The 18,857-nt window shown below is 31.8% G+C and overlaps 1 protein-coding gene across 1 annotated transcript; it reads left to right on the top strand.

Moving 5' to 3' along the window:
• The first annotated feature begins 11,274 nt into the window (after nucleotides 1-11,274).
• Nucleotides 11,275-12,341, top strand: LOC134263486 (uncharacterized). The gene is made up of 2 exons (XM_062745836.1): nucleotides 11,275-11,409; nucleotides 11,648-12,341. The coding sequence occupies exons 1-2, from the start codon at nucleotides 11,324-11,326 to the stop codon at nucleotides 12,012-12,014; spliced, it is 453 nt and encodes a 150-aa protein (XP_062601820.1). The 5' UTR covers nucleotides 11,275-11,323; the 3' UTR covers nucleotides 12,015-12,341.
• The last annotated feature ends 6,516 nt before the right edge of the window (nucleotides 12,342-18,857 follow it).

Raw genomic sequence — 18,857 nt, 5'->3', positions numbered from 1 at the left:
TGTTCAGTAAAGGTACATGTGTAAGTCTATTCAATTTTGTTAAATGTATTAAGTTTTTCATAAATACATGTAACTCTGTGTAGTGGATATACAAAAAATTCAAGTTATTCTGTCTAATATTTGTTTTATATTAATGCAATTAGTATTCGGACAGCCCAAATACCCATCAATTTTTTTACTTCTTTTCATAATCCTCTAAACACTAAACCACCTTATCTTCTCCTCCTTCAATGATTAAAGTCTGTAAAACAGTTTGTCATGTGTTACCTCTTTTGTGACACTTAATAATTTGTTTGAAATGCTTAAAATTATTATTAATAATGACATACACAATTTTAGCAGACACAAAATATAAAGATAAAAAAATAAGAAATAAACAACTATTGTAAGGTGAGATAATACAAATTTTCAGTAATATCAACTTAGACTTAACCGGAAAATCAAAGGATGATACATATTGATTACAATCAAAAATAAAGTAAAATTAAATTGAAAAATAATAATATTATACATTCTAAAATAAAAAGTAATGGGTTGTTCTATATTTACGAGGGCTATCTGGAAATTATTGAGACAATTACATTTCTCCATAAAGTTTGGAGATAATTTCATGAAAATTCATCAACGTTTAATAAAGAACGAATAAAACAATTATGCAAAATTTCTAATTCATATTATGATTAGATACGTTTTCGTGGAATAATAAACATGCATAAAATTATGTCTATCGACCGGAGCAGCATCGCTACGTCAGTTTAACGTCACTTCAACCGGTGTAACGTTCAATTTTGATCCGGGTTGAAAATTGAGGGGTCATTTTTCAACGTTGAATACTAAGACGAAAGGTATTGAATTTAGACACTAGTCCGTTGAAAACTGAGCCGGGTCGTGGAATTTTGATCATGAAACCGGTTCTAAATTCAACAGCATAAATATACATATTTATGAATTGGTTTTCAAAACTGTGATTTAATCCATATGCGTCGGGAACAGGTTGGGGGGGGGGGGGGCAAGGGATGCTTACCCCCCACTTCTGCAAAGATAAACATAATATAGGCATTGAACAAAGTGAAACTGGTTTAGCCCCCGCCCAGTCCCCCCTTTCAAAAGGCACGTTACATTGTAGTCAAAGAAAGAAAAAGTCAAACTAGTTTGGACAATGGACAAATTTTCTTTTTTTTTTTTTGTCAGTTTTTTTTATTTGATTTTTTTTTCAAATACCCCTCCCCCACCCACAAACTTTCAATTTGCTTCCGATACCAATCTAATCAATACACACTTCAGTAATTCAGTTGTATTCCTAGAATGAAATCTAAACAAAAATATCTTAGATTTCCTTTTCCAAATCATGTCATTCTTGTTCGAAAAAACATGATTCCTATTCGATTAGTTGTTATTCTTGTGGGGGTAGGGGATTCTGATTCGAAACCAACTTTTTGCAATACCAACTTCTTTCAGTACCAATGTTTTTGCTCAAAATATTACAATGCCCTTATTTAAGATTACAGTAGCAAAAAAGTTGGGTGGCCAACCAACCCTTCAAAAGTAAAAGTTATGTCTGGAAAAAAGTGTGTGTGTGGGGGGGGGGGGGGGAGGGGCTGTTGCTATGTGCCTTGGATTTTAGGAAGTATTGTCAAAAACTAAAGTTGTCATGCTTGAAGATAACTGAAATCTTGTACTGATCAAAGTGTACATGTACGAGGGTTGTCCCAAAATTCCACAGAAAAGCGTTGTTTTGTAGGAACCCTATGTTATACATTAATGAAACTTCGTACATAGATTATACCAACACTATCTAATAAATTTATGGACAAATATGTATTTGCTACACAAATCATTCCAATTTAAAAGTCACATTTCATAATCTGGTGTAGGAAGGCGGCGCAATACCTAAAATTGCAATTAAAATCTGGTACTTAGTATATTATATTTAAAATCCTACGGAACAGTAATTACTACCCTGTATTTTTTAAATGGCAATAATAATTCTTATTACTGTTTTTTTTTAACTATATTTCCTCAATTTTGGTTTTTATGCCTTGAAAAATTTGAATTTTATAACGTTTTATATACACGGTGGTGAAATCCGACTTTTTGAAAAATGACGGCTGCGTTGGCACAGGCGGCGCAGGGACTATGATCAAGTGTTTTGATCCTAAATTCACTCTTACAAAAATGTACCAGTCATAAATGTTTGGTAGACTAGGACACTTTTTATCGTCCTTAGTATGACTAAAACGGTTTCTCTATGTATATGTGAATAAAAGTAACTAAAATAAAAGACAGGGCTAAGGATTGGGCAAGAGTTACACTGTGCAACTCCATTAGAGAAAACAGACGAAAAGTCGTAGAAATATAGCGTTTTCAAATTATCATTATTTCATACCTGTACATGCATTTACTTTGTACATATTTTAATGTTTGATCATATCATAGTGATTAAGATATTTCACATTTATACGCACTACTGTTTAGTTTGATTTGAGAATTTGATTCTGGTAATTGAAATATTTTCTCCAAAAAATTGAAGCGTTAACATTTGTATTTTTTGACCTTGCAGATTGCTCCGGGTGTTAGAGAACGATATCGCTTCAAATGTTATTACTTGAAAAGTTTTTTAAGTAAACATGAAAAAACTTCGTTATTTATCTGCAAAAACACGCTTTATCACCCTGAAAATTTTATATAAAGATGCATTGATTTCTTTAAAAGATATGAGATCAGTCTACGAAATTTTGGGACAAACCTTGTATACCCAGGATGATAGGTTTATTTCTATTCTTGAAAAGGAAAAAAAATATTTCAACCGAAATATAAATATAAAGATACTAATAAACCCCGTAAAACAACTTACCAGTCAAAAAAATGTTCAAACTCTGAGGTGGGGTCAATATTCAACAGGGTCAATTTTCAACTTGTTGAGGTCATCAGGGATATGAAAAATAATTATTAAGCTGTTGAAAAATGACCCCGGGTAGAAATTCAACGACTTTTGGTCTCAATTTTCAACGGAGAAAAAACACCCGAGGTTCAATATTCAACGTTGAAAAATGAACCTCGGGTCAATTTTCAACTTGGGTCAATATTCAACGTTACACCGGTGATGTTTATGCATGTGAAACGATCGGGAAACGTTTAATACTCTTCCTTCTTTCTTATTACATACAACATTTACAAAAATCAAGCAATGTCTCTTCTAAAATTATATCCTTTTAAATTATTATATTGTAAATTGCTGTTGCTACTCCAGTGAAAAATTTTCATTCGAAGGAAAGAATGACTTAGAATCATGCAGTGCCGATTTATGCATAATGTAAATGTTCATTCATTATAGAAGAATCAGGTTTTCATTCCTATATCCACATTGATAGGTATTGATATTTGTTGTCTATTTACTTTTCAAGTAGATATGTCAAGATTAGAGGAAATACATTATGGGGACTTAGTTCACGACTTACAGATCCAATTGAAGAATATGTGTGATATGCGCAGAGGATCGTTGAAAGACAATAGAAATTGTGTTGAATTTACAAGACAAATTTATATACGCTCGTAAGCCATGATCGAGGTCCTTCATTTTATATATATATATATATATATTTTTTTTTTAATTTTAATAATTTTATTAATCATTATGCAAACCCGTTTACAAATCCTAACTAACCCGGGCCAGGATAGTTAGTATAACAAAAAAATAGAGTAACATATATTTAGTTAAAGCATTTCTACAAATGTCACCATCTTATTTTTATACATGTGAGTTTTTGTTGAATTCAGTAGAATGTTCATATTGTTTATAATATTTGTTTTTACATAGGAATATAACAAATCTTCTGTTTCAGTTTTGTTCTGAACTCTACAAAACATTTTAAATTTTTATATCTTGTATGCTAAAAAAGAAACAAAAGTATTTAAAAATTGTATTTTGGAATTCCGTTCAAAATAAAAACCTAGGACGACATGTTTCCACTGTACATCAAAATTTAACACAGAACTCAGATTTTTCCATAGTATATGAACATGATCACAATCAAAAAGTAAATGTTTAATATCTTCAATTTCATCACACATATTACATAAAGCAGAAGTTCTATATTTGCATTTAAAAAGAAAACTGTTACAACACAATATATTATTCAACAATTTATAGTTAAATTCACATATTCTTTTGTCATAGATGTCTTTAACCTTATTTCTATATATATCCTTCCAACTCTCTTGAGCAACAGAAAATAATTTTTTATACATTAATTGATGGCTTGGGGCTTTAAATTTCTTACAGAGTAAATTATCGTAAAAAAATTTACATTTTTTATCTTCAATACAATATACACCATTTACAAAATCAAAATAACGCTCCCCTATATTCTGTATGTATGCACAGCAAGTCATATTGAATCTTAAAGATTTTTTATAGATCGCTGTTTTTAATATTTTGTATTCACACATCCAATTTGATTTTTGTTTTAAATCATCGGACAATTCTTGTAGAGTTTTAAATTTTCCATTTTTATTAAAAAGGTCTTTAACATGTGTTATCCCACTTTTGATCCAATTTTTAAAACATAGTGTTTTGTTTTCATATTTAAACATATTATTATTCCATATTGGTTGCTGAGCAAAACTTACATTAGACAATTTAGTTTCATCGATGTATCTTTTACAATCATTAAAACTGCAAAATACTTCTTTATAAAAAACCGACATGTTTGAAATGATTTTAAAGTCTGAGGATTTTGTCTCCGATAATGATAATAGATAGTTGATATCAATATTAAGACTATTTAAATATCCTCTTATTATTTCGCCTATTATACACTTTTTATCTATCAAGTATCTAGCCCATGCCGCCTTTAAGGCCTTGAATTTCAATTCAATATCTATCACACCTATACCTCCATCTTCTTGTTTTCCGATCACAGTATCTCTTTTAATTCTATCGCGCTTATTCCATATGAAGTTAAATATGCTTCTCTTAATTTGTCGAATATGTTCGGGATCGGGCATTGGTAATATTGAACCCATGTATATAAGTTTTGACGTAGCTAAAGAGTTAACGACACATGATTTCCCAAAAATAGTCAATTTTCTTTTTTTCCACGATTCAAAGAGTTTTTCCATGTTTTGAAAAGTCTTTAGCCAGTTCAATTCATAACATTGAATTTTATTATGGCCAATGTGTATACCTAAACATCGAACAGCATCATTTGTTACATGTATGCCGTCTATGTTAGTGTATTTATCTTTTAGACTGCCCAATAATACACGTTGTGTTTTGCTTATATTGACCTTTGAACCAGCGTGTTTACAAAAATCATTAACAGTCTTAACTGCAACATTCAAAGAAGATATATCTTTTAAAGCCAATGTGATATCGTCTGCATGCTGAATATTTTTAATATCCCTTTTCATGTTTAAAACATTAATACCCTGTATTTCATTGTTATTTTTAATTTTTAAGGCCAGTATTTCTGCCACAAATAGATACAATAGAGCTGAAATAGGACATCCTTGTCTGATACCTCTATTCATGCTACATGTTTTAGAAATCCAACCATTATTTTTAATTCTGAATATTGGTTTATTATATAGAATTTGGATCCATTGAAGAAAATTGTCACCGAAGTTAAATTTTTTTAGAACTTGAAAAGAAAATTCCACTCGACTGAATCAAAAGCTTTTTCAAAATCTAAAAATAGTAATATTCCGTCTTTTTCATTATCCATGCAATATTCATAAATGTCTAAAATCAATCTTGCATTAATACCTATGTAACGACCTTTGATATATGCTGATTGTTCATTACTAATTAATTTATCTATGACGCTTTGTAATTTTTTGGCTAGAACAAAAGCTATAATCTTGTAATCGGTATTTGTTAAACTCAATGGTCTATAGTTTTTAAGATTATTCTTGTCGCCCTTTTTAAATAAAAGAGTGATAAGTGCCAATCGCTGAGAATATGGTAATTCGTCTTTTTCAAATATAGTTAATATTACATCGTAAAAGAGAGGACCAATCTTATTCCAAAAACATTTATAAAATTCCCCTGGTAATCCATCTAATCCGGGAGATTTGTTACTTTTTAAATTGTATACTACATCAGAGCATTCATCAAATGTTGGAAATGTGTCACAAAACTTTCTATCGCGATCACTGAGTTTTGGACATTCAATGTCTTGTAGATATGAAGAAATATTGTTACCATCAACAGATTTGCTTGTATATAAGTTTTCGTAAAAAAGACACATTTCTTGTAAAATTTCACTATTACTTGCAATGGTTTTATTATTCTTTTTTAATTCAGTTATTGTATTATTCGTTTGATGTTTCTTTTCCAAACCTAGAAAGAAACTGGTATTTCGCTCTCCTTCGCTTATCCATTGCGCTTTTGATCTTATTTGAGCTCCTTTAGCAATTTCATCATACATTGCATCTAATTCTTTCTCTAGTTTTCGCTTTTCATTCATATCAATTTCTAGACTAGGCAAACATTCAATTTTATCGATTTTTTCCTCTAGTAATTTTACTTTATATTTTATATTATGTTTGGATTGTTTCGCGTATTTAATAGAATAATCACGTACACTTATTTTAAACGTTTCCCATTTTAAAATTGGATCTAGCGTTTCATCAATGTTGTTAAATATTTCCTCTATACCGTGTTTGTAATCATCATTGTCAAGGTGAGATACATTCAATTTCCAGTAACCTGCACCTCTATCTAATTTACTAAGATTTAAAGTACATTTAAGATAGCTGTGGTCACTTAACCGAGTGCCATTATTGTGAGTTCCAGGAATTCGTCTGACAATGATATTTTTTACACTTTCTATAAAGTCTTTATTTACAAAAATATAATCAATTCTACTTTTTGGACAATTTTCTGCATCACACCAGGTATAACCGTTAATATTAGGATTTTTATTAAGCCATACGTCGACTAAGTCGAATTTATTTATTAGTTTATTTAATTTTTTATTGGATTTATCATTTTCTTTATCAAAATTGCAATTAAAATCACCTCCTATTATGATTGTACTATTTTGCGCAGAAAACGAAGAAATATATGTATTAAGAGTTGTTAAGAAGGCTAATCTATCTGACTCTTTATTAGGTGCGTAAACGTTAATAATTGTAAATGAGTCATCGTCTATTTTTGCATTAACAAGTATTTTCCTACCATCATTAGACTTATGAACATTTAAAATATCTACATTACATTCTCGTCTAAAAAGAATAGAAACTCCTCTACTAAAAGGAGAATCTGAAAAAGCATGAACTATTTTCCCATTCCATTTTCTATTATAGTTTTCTACATGTTTTTCAACAAAATGAGTTTCTTGTAAAAGTATTATATCTATTTTACACTCTTCTAACCATGTAAAGATTTTTGCTCTTTTTTCCGGGGAATTAAGACCTCTTACATTCACCGAAAGTAAACTTAAATTGTTCATTTGTATGGTTGATATAAATGTGTAATAATGTTATAAAAAGGGAGGGGGGATAAATTAGGTCTTATCACTTAACAAGTAAAAATAGAACATACCAATTCATTACAGCATTTTTAAAGTATGCCAAAATTGTCTGTAAATAGTTATAACTGAGCACACACCGAAGTTCATGAAATGCTGCATCAGTCTGACCGGAGATAATACAGTTACTTACAAGTATCATCATCACAACTCTCCGTGCTAGGTTCATCACTGTCGGACATTTCTCTCAGCTGATTAAGCATTTGCGGTATTGTTTTTTGTTTCGAATGATCTTTTTGTTTTTGTTTTTTTTCGTTTTTTGCTGAATCACTCAGCTTTCGCTTTCGAACTTTTCTTGCGTTTTTTTTCATCAGGACACCAAGAATATTTTTTCCTGGCCACTGTTCGGGTTTGGTGTTGCATGTACCCTCCCGGTCAAGCCCTGAGCCCCATTCGTTGTTGTATGTTGCTTCAACGAATACTGTCGATTGCTTTGAAGTACACAACTTATCGCGGAAAACAGGGACCTGGACACATTTATTTTCCAAGATCTCCTCCATCACTGCCTCTTTAGTAGAATCCCACTGCTCGTTAGATTTTATTTTTTTGCCTAAGCGTAGAGCGGTAAGGGCATCATCGGCATCTTTGATGATATTGGCCGAATCTGGGTCACCGCATCTTACTGCCTTAATGTACTGAAAGGCATGTTCAGCCGACTTGTGTTTCATTCCAAAGATATCCAAATCGCAAGGGTAAAAATTGGATAGAACATCCTCTGCACCGCAGAAAGGGGTCAAATTCTTTTGTGGCTGGTAATGAGGGCATGCTTCATTCCAGGGGGAATGACCAGGTTGTTTGCATACCTTACAACAGGTTTCGAAGGAACAGTTAGAGCGGGTGTGGTCGGTTTTCCAGCAGTTTGTACATAAAAGGTGAATGTCCTTTTTGGGTTGACCATAGTGAAAAATCTTACACTGTATACCACCGCAGTAGTTAATTCTCGGAAGATATTTTCCGTCTGGAAGAGGTTCAATATACATGAACCTTGTTCCATTTAGGATACTTGTCATCCGGTTTGTCTCTGGATGGCGGATCTTTTCGTACAGAATTTTACTTGTTAATTTGACGTTCAGTTTGTTAAGTAATTCCTGTACCGCGGAATCTGCCACAGAGAGGGGGAGACCACATATCCTAAGTTTAAGGGTTCTTTGAGATACGGATGTAGCACCAGAGGTGTACGGGTTAGTATCATAGAATTGGTATGCTACACTATTGATGTCAATACCCTGTGTTAGGAGCTTATGTCGGCATTCTGTACTTTTGAGATAAATTCTCCACAGATTGCGGTCGAGTTGCACGCAAAGTAGATCATCACCGATTACCTTTTTTATTGGATCAATAAGATCAAAGTCAGTGATCTGTTTTTCTAAGGAAACCCGAAGATCATTGTTCTTTAAGTATAACGGCTTTGATGTTCTGTCAACCGAATCGAAATCACTCTCTGCCATCGCCAGGTGAAGTGTACAGGTAAACAGGTGAGTTGATATCACAGAAGAAATCAATAAACATATGTACAAGAAATCAAACTTTTTACAATTTGGTTTTGCTGATAAATCCCAAAAGCTAACATTCACAAACTCCCACAAGACTTCCGAAATTGAAAATTCCACAATCAGAATCTTGAATCCGGAAGAAATAGTCAAAAAAACACGGAGCGACAAAAAGCACGTCCAGTGTCGTCCTTGTCACGTGACCTGTTCCAATTTTATATTTGTTTTCTTTTTCAAGAATGAAAATCGTGTAGATTGGAATAATTTGTACCACTTCTATTCAGATAATAATGCCATTGCATGATCTTTAACATTGAAAGGTAAAACTTTATCTGAGGTTGAAAGAAACAATATATTGTCCTGTCAGCGGTGCAAAGAAAATGGATGCAATTATTTTGATTGTGAATATCAAGTGGATAAAATATTTTGTTCAAAGGTATTACCATTTACTGTTTATTAAAAATAAATATCTTAGTTTAGGTTGCACAGGTCTTCGTAGTATCAAGATGAGAAAAAAATCTTAAGGCTTGTGTATTTCAATAAATTTAATTGAAATTGAATAAAACTATTCTTCTTTAATTCTATAATGTCGTTACACATTTTAAAGAACCGACTTAAATTTTTCTTCATTTTTTATTTGCCTAGAATTTGCATTTAGAAAGTCTTAAAATTAACAACTTAAAGATAATTTGTAAGAAAATATGTTGAATATGATTTCCTTTTTATATATGTATAAACAAAGTTCTTAATCACTGAGTATGTAATGTTTAAGCGGTGAATGATAAATACCAAATGTATTTTTCTAAAAAGGAGAAACAATTATTTTCCATTATTTCATTTTAAACGGCCACGGGAATACTTATATAATATATGATAAATTGGATATATATAGTAAGCTCTAAATCATCTTCACTTGGTCAAATTATGTGAATGTTTTTTTTTTTATTATGTTATTTTTCACTTTTTTTAGTTTTGTATTTTTGTTTCCCTTATGTTCTTGTATTAATTACTGGGGGACGATATAATTCAAATATGAAAGCTTAAAGAATTATTTTCTATTTCTTTATTCCTCAGACAACATTAAACAAAACGTTTACTGAAGTTAACACATATGTCAGTGTAACCAACTCCCAAGAATCAAATGTCAGACTAACATCGATAACAACCTTTGCTGATGATCAGAAAAAGACCAAAATGAACGCAAAGGTAATACCATTTGAGGAATGTAAAATGGCTAGCAACTGTAACATATAAAAAACAAATAATGTCATTGATAAAGAAATTTATTTTTTTTCAAAATTCTGTTGATATTTTAATTTCCATCGTTCCTAAATACCACCTTATTTTTTCAATTGTACTTACATCCAGACAACAGTAGCTTTGCATTCCAAATTTCACACATCACCTGAGATAAGAACAGATGGTATGTCTCATAAATCATTATATTCAAGATTGTTTCAAACATCGATCGCAAAACATAAATTCTCGACAACATTTATGAATCAACAAAAAAGAACGAAACTGAACGAGGATATCACTACGAGTATGAAAAGATGTAAGACGCATACAGTATTCACGGTAGACTCTACAAGTGACGAAAAAGTGAGTAGAAATTGGATTTCATTGCATTTCAATAACAAATGCTTCTGTATTTTTTGTTTCATTTGTACATATGATTCAAATATTTTGTTGATAAGACGAGTGAAGTTACAAATTGTCACAAAAAATAATTGTTAATATATATCATGTAGTTGCAAAGTAATTTGTTTGAAGGGACTTAATGAACCAGAAAAGAAATGCTTTTAGGTTCATCTGGTTTTTTTTTACCGTCATTATGGTTCGTACAAAGGTAGCCTGAACGTGTACACTGTGTATAAGGCTAAAATTAAAACCAGCCTTTCTCAAATAAGAACAAAAATAACCATCATAGATACTGCTATACACAGTGACATTTTCGCTTTTTATTTTTATTTTCGCCCAATTTGTCCTACACACCGGTGTAGAAATTCAAATAACACGGTATAATTTCATAAACTTTGTCATACTGCTCTATTATAAAATAACAAATTATATTAAAATGTATTATTTCTACACCAAAACGCGTGGTTAAATATCGATATGTCCCTCAAAAAAGTCTTGTAAGTGTAAGTATTCCTTTTAATATAAATTTCATCTTAAAACAAAATGTTTCAAAATTAAAAAAATAAAACGACAAAAATAAAATTTAAAAAAAAATGAATTAAAGATCTTAACTATGATACGTTTATTTTAGTTGCCGTTAAACATGAAAGTGAAAGTATGACAACCTTTATCCAAATCGGTGCCACTGTACTGAGCCTAGTGATTTCACCTTGTTTAATTTTCATTGTGGTCAGAGTAATCAGGTATAATGAAAAACAAATAATGAATGAATCCAATACTAGGAGAACAATAAAATTTCAGATAATTTTACATGCTCCTGTAAGGAGCACGAGACAAGCTAATAGAAAAATTATTATTAGAATAAAAGAGTTGTCCTTTTACATGGTTAAATGATGTATATAATATATACATGCATTTTTGTATATGAAAATATGAAAATGTCATTTTTCTGAATGGTACATTTTAAGATAATATATGCAGGAGGAAGCAAAATAAACAGGAGAAAAGAAGTTTAGCAACACATAAAAATTTAACCCAACAAAATGTTGAAGAAAGCATCTCGGGTTCTCAGGACGCAGAAAAGAAGAGCAGAACAGGTGAACATTCCTTCGAAGTTGGCACGTATGAATTGGCAGGTATCACCTATCTCGAAGAAGAACGGCAACACACTGGTGGAGAAGAGAGTCACTATGATCATCTTAGAGATACAGTGCCTATAAAACCTATGGAGGAGGACATCTATAATCATCTGCAAACTGAAAGTGAATCCAATTATTCCACATTCACAGGACATGTGGAACACCATGGAACTGTTGATGACACTTACAGCCATGTAGATTTTTCATAATTATAGACAAAATTTGCCTTCAGTCCCATTTCCATAAATTTCACTGATGAGACTGTTGAATCTTCTAAATCGCAGGAAATATTGGAAAAGAATGATAAAATGAAACATCCTCTCATAATGTCTTCCATATATGTATTCATGGATAGGAATCTAGCCAGCATATATTGTGTACAAAGGTGTATAACACGTTTTATGAATTTCAACATGGTTTGATTGTTGCTTTGTTTATCTCGACAATTTTTCATTTGTACTGAGACATCATCACTTGCAAGCGGAGAGCTTAAACTTTTGTCGGAACTCAGGGCCATTGAGCATGCAGGGATCTCTTTCTTGCCAGCACCTTCTGAGACAGAGAACGTCGGTTTATACGGTCTCATACGAATGAAAGTAAGGTTCAGCTCTTTACTCTTCGTCTCCAGAGCAGACCGAGCTGAGCCCCTAACCACTGCGCCTCAGAGATATCACTGCTAAACGATTTCTTTAATTCATTTCATTTTTTACAAATAAAAACCACCCATGCTACCTCAATGATGGATAAAACAAAAGCTATTCATCTGTAATTACTGAAGAAAAGGTACAGAGACGAACAAAAATATCAATATTTTTTTGTTAAATCTTTTTTTTTTTTTTTGGTTGCTTTATAGATTCCTATTTCATAAGTGAAGTACTATATTTTTTATGCAATGCAATAAAATAATAACAGTATCAAAACATGTTTTATTTCATTTATTTTATTGGAATACACAGCCTAATAAAACATGTGTCAATAAAGGGCTACAAAAATTAAGAAAGAAATACGGATCATTTTTATCAAGAACTATTATGAAGCAGTTAACATGCCTTTGAATTATAATGTTATTGGTTCAAACATGGTAAAAAAATTGTTATGGCTCTCAATAAATTTATCTTCCAATTATTTTCTATCTGATGGACAATAGTAAAGACGATATCATTTGTTATATTTATCATATTTGTTTAGGGAAATTGTGAAAGTAACTTAACTTGTTAACATTTCCTTTAATTATTTTCATCTCATGCATATGATAAAGAAGTAAATTTATATCTTCATTCAATGTAAGCTGGCTTATTTCACATTGATTACTGTGTACTGGGAAATTTTCGCCCCCGTTTAAATTTTGTCCAATTGCCCCTACTCTCATTTGCGAGAATTTAAAGAATGAAACTTAGAGTGGGTGAATTTAAAAAAGGGTAATATTCTTTGCATGTGTGAAAGGGGCAAAGATAACCCTGTGTACAGTATTACCACTTTGGTTGATGAGTATCTAAAGGTTCTTACATGTAAGCTAATATAATTTTATACTACAAGATTTTTACAGCTTGACTCAAGACGATAATTCTGGGAGAATTTTATAATCATTTTTCATAATCCTTTTTATGCAGCTTGCTTCCTTGAAGTCTACAGACACTGTATAATACATTGATATATGACTGATATATCTCAATACTGAAGCTTGAGTGCTGATACATGACATATATTTTAAAATATAGGAAAGCAGTTTAGAACTTATGTCAATGACTTGCTTCACATTCTTGTACCTTGATATATGTTTGATATGGTTAAGGGTTAAATTCGCAGTGATTGCCCTTATCATATACTGTAGACGTACTTTTTTTTTCCACTGGGTCATAATTCCGCGGAATCTCAATTTCCGTTTTATCCGCGGGTTGAAGATTACGCGGATTTCTCAGACTGTCACTATATGCCTACATTTATATTAAGTATTTAGCTTGGACAAATTTACGCGGAAAATTTGTGACTGTGCACATAAAGTAAATAAATACCACTTGGAAAAAAGTACTTCTACACTACATGAATCAAAAAATGTAATAAATGCTTCTTCAATATACAGTCAATTTAATCCAAATCTTAGATGAAGTCTGAACCTCAAACTAACATTTTAAGAACTCTTATAAAGAAAGTTTTCCTGTTTTAGAAATGTATTTCAACAACAACTATCTCCCTGAAGACATGTACCCAGGGTACTGAGTTACACAGACCTGGTATAAGATAAGGTACAAAATGTGAACTGGCAAACATTTGCAACATTGTAACAGGAAAGATTTGAAATATGCAGTTTCAGTCAGAATTAGAGTCGAATCATCCGACGACGGACAATGAAATAAGCGGGTACAGTTAGTCTCGGGTGTCTGAGAAAACAGGCTATTGAAATTCTAGTTTAAAATTCTTTTTCAATCAACCTCATTTTTTTCAGATGTACAACATTGGTGATTGATACAGAAGATAAAAAAATTCCATTTCGGAATTGTTTTAAATTGTATAAATCAGTTTTCTGTCTGTGTATTTTTATAATTATGGCCATCTGATTCATGTAATTGGAGTGGTATTTTTTTAGAATAAATAGAAAAGTTTTTGAGTTTCGAAAATCCTCTAACATTTCCCGTTTCTGTTTGTCAAAAATGTTTTCATTGGAGAAGGAAAAAGATACCCTTTGGCTAATTACTGTATAACTGTTTAATTACTGTATAAATATACACATCCAATATATAATTCATCTCAAGAATCATAAACAGAGAAAATTTTACCTTCCCCCTTTAGAATTAAATGCTGTCCACTCAAGGAATAAATAAAGTATGTCTTCTATATTTATAATGTTTTTTATCTATAGAAAAAAATATTGCATTGAAAAACTCTTATCTATATCAATTTCAAAGTATTTGTGAATAAATTGATATTTGCCGTATGAAAATAACTTTACTTTCAGTCTATTTTTTTTCATGTCAAATTGCATTTACCCATCTCATTATCTTTCATAAAAATCTTGATGGAAATGACGTTAGCTTCAATGTGTTTCTTGTCTTGCCCGTCAATGGCTTTAGGTCTTTGTATGTAAACACGCATTTAATTACATGTATTAAACAATTTATGAGATAATAACTGATATACCGAAATTGTCTAACATTGGTATGTTCAATGCGGAGTAGAAAACTAAAAATGGTTAAAAGCTTATGTTTGAAAAAAAAAGAGAAACATTTCAGCGAAAATGAGAGTCTCGGGTAACGGTTTTTTTTTTTTTTTTTTTTTTTGTTGAAGATACAACACGAAACCGCCTTACATGTATTATTATTATTTTATGTTTTAAAGAATGTCCAGAAATTTTCTACATCCTTTTTATTATTTCTATTGTAAATTGAAGTTTCTCTACAAAAAAAAATATTATTTGAAGTTAATTGTCATTTTACTCTCTAAAATTCACGCAAATAATAAAATTTAAATGCTGAATATTGATTTTTTCAAATATCTGCTTAAAGATAAAATTTATTCATTTCCATACTTTCCTTTAGCGTATAATATTTTTAGTATCTATGCTTTATATCTACTTCAAAAGGGCTATTCTGAGTAAAATGATTCTGATCCCGATCTTAATTTCAATTTCCCACAATTTTACAAATTTCAGCGAACATCTTTGTACATACTATTTAAAGATGAGTAATTTGTAAATACATATTCACATTTAACATACATGTGCAATCTTATCATTAGCTTCAACCCTTCTCTCCGTAAAATATGCATTTGCCGAAATGACGTCATTATTTTCAAGCTGACAAAAACGTATTGAACCAGCAATGTGTTTTAGAAATGTAATTATAACAATGAAATGTTAAGGCATTTCCTTATTTAAACTATCAGAAAATGAAGTTAATCTAAAATTTTTATTTATCAAATTGAATTTGTGTATTTTTATGTAATTATGTAATATTAAATATATTTAATTTTTTATATAAATTACTATAAATATTAAGATTTAATGAGTGAATGAATGCAAGTGTCATTAACCAAAAAAAAAAAAAAAACAAGACTCATCTAAATATGATATCAAAATATTAGATGGAAGCCTCTATTATTTTTTTTAATCCCAAATTACAGCAATTATGAACGATACAATCATAGATTACACTGTAAGAAATGTGAATACAAAATGGAAGCAGAAAGAACAAACACGGACCTCCAAAACATTAGAGGGGGATCAGGTGCCACAGAGGAGTGAGTATCCCCTGCTGACAGGTCACACCCATCGTGTGCTCCGTGTCAAGATCGGTAAATAACGGAAAAATTCGTCGTCCATTCAGCAAATAAATAACGGACTAACAATTAGAATAAGAATAAGAATAACAACTAATTGAATAGGAATAATATTTTATCGAACAGGAATGAAATGATTTCGAAAAAAAAGCAAAATTTTCGAATACGAATAAAAAGAGTATAATAATGCAATTTTTTACCCGCTATACTATAAACATAGCAGAATATTTATTTACTTACAAATACGGAAAATTCATTTTGGAAAAGATGAAGAAGAAATAACTTCTTTTCTAATACAGTATACATGTAGTTAATAATTTCCTTTCTTATACAGTATACATGTACTTTCATTTGGCCTTCATCTTCCATAGTCAGTAAAACTTCTAAGCATGAAACAGTCGTGGCACATTCAATGGTGACTTTAATTTAAAGTTCACTGGGATATATCGAGTGGACATATGAACTAAAGTAACTATTGTTACTTGATTATACGTCATCGGTGTATCTAAATGTTGAGCTGAACCTCACAGCAAGTGTTTTCTTCTTGTCATGTAAAGTTTTTCAAAATATATTCTGATTCTGCTTGATGGAAATATTAAAACAAGTCGGTCAATGAAGAAGCACAATTAGTGCCCATCGAAATTCCAGGTCTCCAAAGACTTCAACGGTGTCAATAAGGAACTCCAGCTTCCTTTTAATATCCACTTCAGGATTAGGTAGAATCAGGGTGATTTTTAACAAAGTGATCTTCGTTGATGACCTATCACAATATACGAAAATTTCTGAGTTCCATTTTTATTGAGAAAGCAGTTTTCTATGATGTAAAAATATATAGCTTTGAATTTGTCGTGAAGAATGCTTGTTTAGAGTGTACAAAACTTTTACGTTTACATGTTACTGACTTTTAAAGAAAATGGTGATTTCAAATTTACTAAAGTGTGTGGGGGGGGGGGGCTTAGCATCCCTAGCCCCACCCCCCCCCCCCTTCCCGATATCTATGGATTAAATCACATTTGTGAAGACCAAGTAATAAATATGTGTTTTATGCTGTTGAATTTAGAACCGGTTTCATGATCAAAATTGCACGATCCGGCTCAATTTTCAACGGAGAGGGTCTTAATTCAATACCTTTGGTCTCAGTATTCAGCTTTGAAAATTGACCCCCCGGGTCAATTTTCAACCCGGGTCAAATATCAACGTTACACCGGTAGTACATTTTTTCATGTATACTTTTATTGAATTCATGCGAAAAAAAATTGTTCGAAATACAATTTATTAACATTACTTGTCGAACAGACCCGGTATTTATACGTTGAATTACGAACTATCTTAACCTTGTCATTTCCGGATGAGATTATGGCCGTATTCGATCAGTTGACTGCATATAACATGGATTGATTGATTGATTGTATATTGTTTAACGTCCCTCTCGAGAACTTTTCACTCATATGGAGACGTCACCGTATGCCGGTGAAGGGCTTCAAATTTTGACCTGAACTCGGCACTCAGGGCCCTTGAGCAGTGAGGGATCTTTATCGTGCCAACGCCTGTCTCTGATACGGGGCCTCGGTTTTTAAGGTCTCATCCGAAGAACCCGCAATTTTCACTTCAAAGTGCCGATCGCATGGCGAAAGAACAGTTGCTACCCATTTTTTATCGACTTAGGTCAGTCGCGGCCGAGATGCAAACTCACGACCTCGCGATCATGGAGCGAGCGCTCTACCCACTGAGCCACCGTGAACGGTATATAACATGGACAAGTAACAACTTTTCAAAAAGCTTGCCTGAGTAATGTCATCATATATCCATAGAACCTATAAACTTGATAAGTTATAAATAAACGTTTACATTGGGGGAGGGGGGTTAAATTATGAAGATGTTGCACAAAACATCATGCATTCATTTTAACTTGATGCTATTCAACAGAGGAATAGACAAAGAACAGAATATTATATAAAACATATTGTTTGTATCTCAAATAAGACATGGAATGTACATATGTCCTGCTGTGGAGTCGAACCCGCGACGTAAGGATGAACACCTCACTCCCCAAGTTAAAAATGATTTTATAGGATAAAGTAAATAAAAGAAATAAACTAATGCAATTGGTGTATGCGGGAAAGTCGTAATGAGGAAGACAGCTGAAAATATGATAACTACTGACAAGAAATTTGGAATCATGACAGAATTATGACTGACATGCAGAATATAATTAATAGATTCTTGGGTATGCCAGAGCATCAACGATTGTTAGAAACGTGGGATAAATAAAGCCCGTTATGCATAAATGACCCAACAAACTTGATGATGATATATAAATGGCGATAGGAAGTTTTTCCCAGGATAAGGGGTCCACATCAAAAGTGTTTGTATGAGCAAAAAAAAGTAATAAACTTCTGCAATCCTGATATGTGACGGGGCACTTTCCTAAGTCTAAATTCTGTTTTTTTTTTTTTTTTTTTTTTTTTTGTCTGTAGGAGGAAAGACCTTGGAGGGAGGGATCAGATGTATATTTGGCTAGTTCATCCTCTTTAGAAGTTTTTGATCGTTTCGTTTCTATTACTTTAAATGATGTAACTTCTAACTCACTTAACAATATCGCCGTTATGTTTTTCCCCATCGTCTCAAGTCACGGTCAGGAGTCCGCATATAGCTCTCTCCTACCCGTGGCTGCTTGATCACAAAAAGTGTCGTAATCTTGAATATTTACGCCTCCCTATTGTGACGTCATATTCAGTCAGTGGCAAGTTTTATTTCCATCGCAATTGAAATCAACAATT

The sequence above is a fragment of the Saccostrea cucullata genome, unplaced genomic scaffold (genome assembly GCF_032062105.1).
Source record: "Saccostrea cucullata isolate Sc308-1 unplaced genomic scaffold, CSIRO_AGI_Scuc_v1 ctg335, whole genome shotgun sequence".
Taxonomy (NCBI): Eukaryota; Metazoa; Mollusca; class Bivalvia; order Ostreida; family Ostreidae; genus Saccostrea; species Saccostrea cuccullata.
The sequence above is the reverse complement of the archived record's forward strand: the minus strand, read 5'-3'. Positions and strand labels throughout refer to the sequence as shown.